The sequence below is a fragment of the Oncorhynchus gorbuscha genome, unplaced genomic scaffold (assembly GCF_021184085.1).
Source record: "Oncorhynchus gorbuscha isolate QuinsamMale2020 ecotype Even-year unplaced genomic scaffold, OgorEven_v1.0 Un_scaffold_17360, whole genome shotgun sequence".
In the NCBI taxonomy this organism is placed as follows: Eukaryota; Metazoa; Chordata; class Actinopteri; order Salmoniformes; family Salmonidae; genus Oncorhynchus; species Oncorhynchus gorbuscha.
In genome coordinates, this window is record NW_025758974.1 from 1 (window position 1) to 4,329 (window position 4,329).

Genomic DNA, 4,329 nt, shown 5'->3' on the forward strand with positions numbered 1-4,329 from the left:
TATGTCTTTTAACTTGTCAAATAACTATTAAAACCATAGATAATATACAAGTGCTTGAACAGCGCAAACATGAGGGATTTTAAACCATGTCGAGGATAAATAAAAAGCAAAAAAATATGACCTAATTTTGGTCTCTTAAATTCTCTCTAGTCATGTACAAGAACAGCATAATGCCAGCGTCTCCAATGGCGCCCCGTTCCCTAGGGTATAGGGTGTGATTTGAGATGGTGCCCCGTTCCCTAGGGTATAGGGTGTGATTTGAGATGGCGTCCCGTTCCCTAGGGTATAGGGTGTGATTTGAGATGGCGCCCGTTCCTAGGGTATAGGGTGTGATTTGAATGGCGCCCGTTCCCTAGGAGTATAGGGTGTGTTGAGATGGCGCCCGTTCCCTAGGGTATAAGTGTAATTTGAAGATGGCGCCCGTTCCCTAGGGTATAGGGTGTGATTTGAAGATAGCGCGCCATTCCCTAGGGCATAGGGTGTGATTTGAGATGTCGCCCTGTTCCCTAGGGTGTAGAAGTGTTTGAACACAGACCAATGTCGCCCATTCCCTAGGGCATAGGTGTGATTTGAGATGGCGCCCCTGTTCCCTAGGGCATAGGGTGTGATTTGAGATGGCGCCCCGTTCCCTAGGGTATAGGGTGTGATTTGAGATGGCGCCCGTTCCCTAGGGCATAGGGTGTGATTTGAGATGGCGCCCCGTTCCCTAGGGTGATTTGAGATGGCGCCCGTTCCTAGGGTTAGGGTGTGATTTGAGATGGTGCGCCGTTCCCTAGGATATAGGGTGTGATTTGAGACACAGGATGGCGCCCGTTCCCTAGGGCATAGGGTTGATTTGAGATGAAGCCCCGTTCCCTAGGGCATAAGTGTGATTTGAGATACAGACCAATTGCGCCCCGTTCCCTAGGGTATAGGGTGTGATTTGAGATGGCACCCCGTTCCCTAGGGTATAGAGTGTGATTTGAGATGGCGCCCCGTTCCCTAGGGTATAGGGTGTGATTTGAGATGGCGCCCCGTTCCCTAGGGTATAGGGTGTGATTTGAGATGGCGCCCGTTCCCTAGGGTATAGGGTGTGATTTGAGATGGCGCCCCGTTCCCTAGGGCATAGGGTGTGATTTGAGATACAGACCAATTGCGCCCCGTTCCCTAGGGTATAGGGTGTGATTTGAGATGGCACCCCGTTCCCTAGGGCATAGGGTGTGATTTGAGATGGCGCCCCGTTCCCTAGGGCATAGGGTGTGATTTGAGATACAGACCAATGGCGCCCCGTTCCCTAGGGTATAGGGTGTGATTTGAGATGGCGCCCCGTTCCCTAGGGCATAGGGTGTGATTTGAGATGGCGCCCCGTTCCCTAGGGTATAGGGTGTGATTTGAGATGGCGCCCCGTTCCCTAGGGTATAGGGTGTGATTTGAGATGGCGCCCGTTCCCTAGGGCATAGGGTGTGATTTGAGATGGCGCCCCGTTCCCTAGGGTATAGGGTGTGATTTGAGATGGCGCCCCGTTCCCTAGGGTATAGGGTGTGATTTGAGATGGTGCCCCGTTCCCTAGGGTATAGGGTGTGATTTGAGATGGCGCCCCGTTCCCTAGGGCATAGGGTGTGATTTGAGACACAGACCAATGGGACCATAGGGTGTGAGTTGAGATGCAGCCATTAAACTCCTATATCTAGTCAATTAGTTCATTATGACACAGGATAGAACATTCATTATGACACAGGACAGAACCTTCATTATGAGACAGGACAGAACCTTCATTATGAGACAGGACAGAACCTTCATTATGAGACAGTACAGAACATTCATTATGAGACAGGACAGAACATTCATTATGACACAGTACAGAACATTCATTATGAGACAGGACAGAACATTCATTATGACACAGTACAGAACATTCAATTTGACACAGTACAGAACCTTCATTATGAGACAGTACAGAACATTCATTATGAGACAGTACAGAACATTCATTATGAGACAGTACAGAACATTCATTATGAGACAGTACAGAACCTTCATTATGAGACAGGACAGTACCTTCATTATGAGACAGTACAGAACATTCATTATGAGAATACAGAACATTTCAAGTACAGAACCTTAGTTTCCTAAAGGGCACCCTATTCCTAAGTAGTGTACTACTTTTTACTAGGGTCTATGGGGTAGTGCACCACATAGGGGAAAAGGGTAATATTTGGGATGCACAAATACATTTGTCCACATCAGTCAGTTTAGGGGCTGTTTATTATCTTCCTCTATTCGTTTTCTCAGGAGGAACGACCCTCCATCAGCAGCTGGAGGTGCATGGTGATTGGCCCTGCAGGGGAGGTGAGAGGTTAAAGGTCATATTGGACCAATCAGGCTAATTAAAAGGTCAATAATAAATAAATAAACTTTAATGAAGGTGACATCAGCCCAATCACAGCATGATCTATAGGCTCTGTGACCTTCTGAGTTTGGCTCCACAATGACTGGAATTATCTAAGGGAAGAACTCTACTACCGCTCACTGAGGAATAAAACATTTTGATACACAAAGACCCAAGTTGCAGAAGATAATAGTGTCTGCTTCCTGAATGGCACCCTATCCCCTATATTATAGTGCACTACCTTTCCAGGGGCCTTAGGGTAGTACTACAGGGAATAAGGGGCCATTTTGGGACACAAGCCAGTGTTGTCTTCAGTGCACTACAAAGGAATAGGCGGCCATTTTGGGATAAAGGCTCTCTCTCAACACTCGAGTGTCAACAACTCTGAGCAGTGGGTAGTTACTCACTCATGACCCTGCGTGTCCAGCTGAACCTGCGGTGAACGAAGGGGAAGTAGAGCAGCAGACCGCTGAGGATGAAGATGGTACAGTACAGATACTCCAGCTCTGGCTTGTCTATGATCGGTGCTAGGACCAGGTAGCAGGACACTATCACCACCAGCACTGCTATGGGAATGGGACACTGTTGGGGGACAACCAGGACATAACCACCTGTCAGTCTCACAGGAGGGATCTGGGACAGTATTGCTCTAAAAACAGGTTTAAGTGAATCTGGGATTCAGGAAAACATCAAAGCGGTTACCACCCCATTTGTTGTGGTAACCAGCTGAGGGATGTGACTGGACAAATGGAACCACTCTAAAATGTAGAGACAGAACTATGGATGTAAGGACTGACCGTCCACGAGCTCAACATGATAGTTGTAACTATGTTCTTCCAATAGCCAAGAGATGAACAGGATTTGGATATATGGCAATGTGAATCTAGTCTTACCTTGACGGGCCTCTTGAGTTCCTTCCTGGTGAATCGCATGACGATGAGAGCGAGAGCTGTGAGGTCAGAAAGCCCACTGGGCGAAACTGAAGTAGTTGATCAGGTGTTGATGTCTGCTGGGATAATGTAGAGTACGGCCAGAATACCCTACAACCACAACAACAACAGAGTAAACTGAAGTAGTTGATCAGGTGTTGATGTCTGCTGGGATAATGTAGAGTACGGCCAGAATAACCCTACAACCACAACAACAACAGAGTAAACTGGAAGTAGCTGATCAGGTGTTGATGTCTGCTGGGATAATGTAGAGTACGGCCAGAATACCCTACAACCAACAACAACAACAACAAGGGTCAGGTTATAGATTAGTACTGCCACTGGGGGCAGTAATGTATAAAATGGGTGATAGGACCAATTAAAGGTAATGTATAAAGTGATGGGTTAGTTATATGGTTAGACCACTGGGGGCAGTAATGTATGTGATAAAGTAGACCACTGGGCAAAGGATGGGTCAGGTTATAGGTTAGGCCACTAGAGGGCCAGTAATGTATAAAGTGATGGGTCAGGTTATATGTTAGACCACTGGGGGCCAGTAATGTATAAAGTGATGGGTCAGGTTATAGGTTAGGCCACTGAGGGGCAGTAATGTATAAAGTGAGGTTGAGTCAGATTATATGTTAGACCACTGGGGGCAGTAATGTATAAGTGATGGGTGCTATGGGTTAGGTTATATGGGGTTAGACCACTGGGGGAAGTAATACAAAGTGATGGGTCAGGTTATAGGACCACTGGGGGCAGTATGTATAAAGTGATGGGTTAGGTTATAGGTTAGGCCACTGGGGGCAGTAATGTATAAAGTGATGGGTCAGGTTATAGGTTAGACCACTGGGGGCAGTAATGTATAAAGTGATGGGTCAGTTATATGTTAGACCACTGGGGGAAGTAATGCATAAAGTGATGGGTCATGCTATAGGTTAGACCACTTGGGGGCAGTAAATGTATAAAGTGATGGGTTAGGGTTATAGGTTAGCCACTGGGGGCAGTAATGTATAAAGTGATGGATCAGGT

At 46.9% G+C, this 4,329-nt stretch overlaps 1 protein-coding gene across 1 annotated transcript; it reads right to left on the minus strand.

Moving 5' to 3' along the window:
- Nucleotides 1-2,240: 2,240 nt before the first annotated feature.
- LOC124030876 (b(0,+)-type amino acid transporter 1-like) lies at nt 2,241-3,331 on the minus strand. The gene is made up of 3 exons (XM_046342021.1): nt 3,262-3,331; nt 2,776-2,950; nt 2,241-2,317 (listed from the first exon to the last, which is right to left on the minus strand). The coding sequence occupies exons 1-3, from the start codon at nt 3,298-3,300 to the stop codon at nt 2,268-2,270; spliced, it is 264 nt and encodes an 87-aa protein (XP_046197977.1). The 5' UTR covers nt 3,301-3,331; the 3' UTR covers nt 2,241-2,267.
- Between the last annotated feature and the right edge of the window lie 998 nt (nt 3,332-4,329).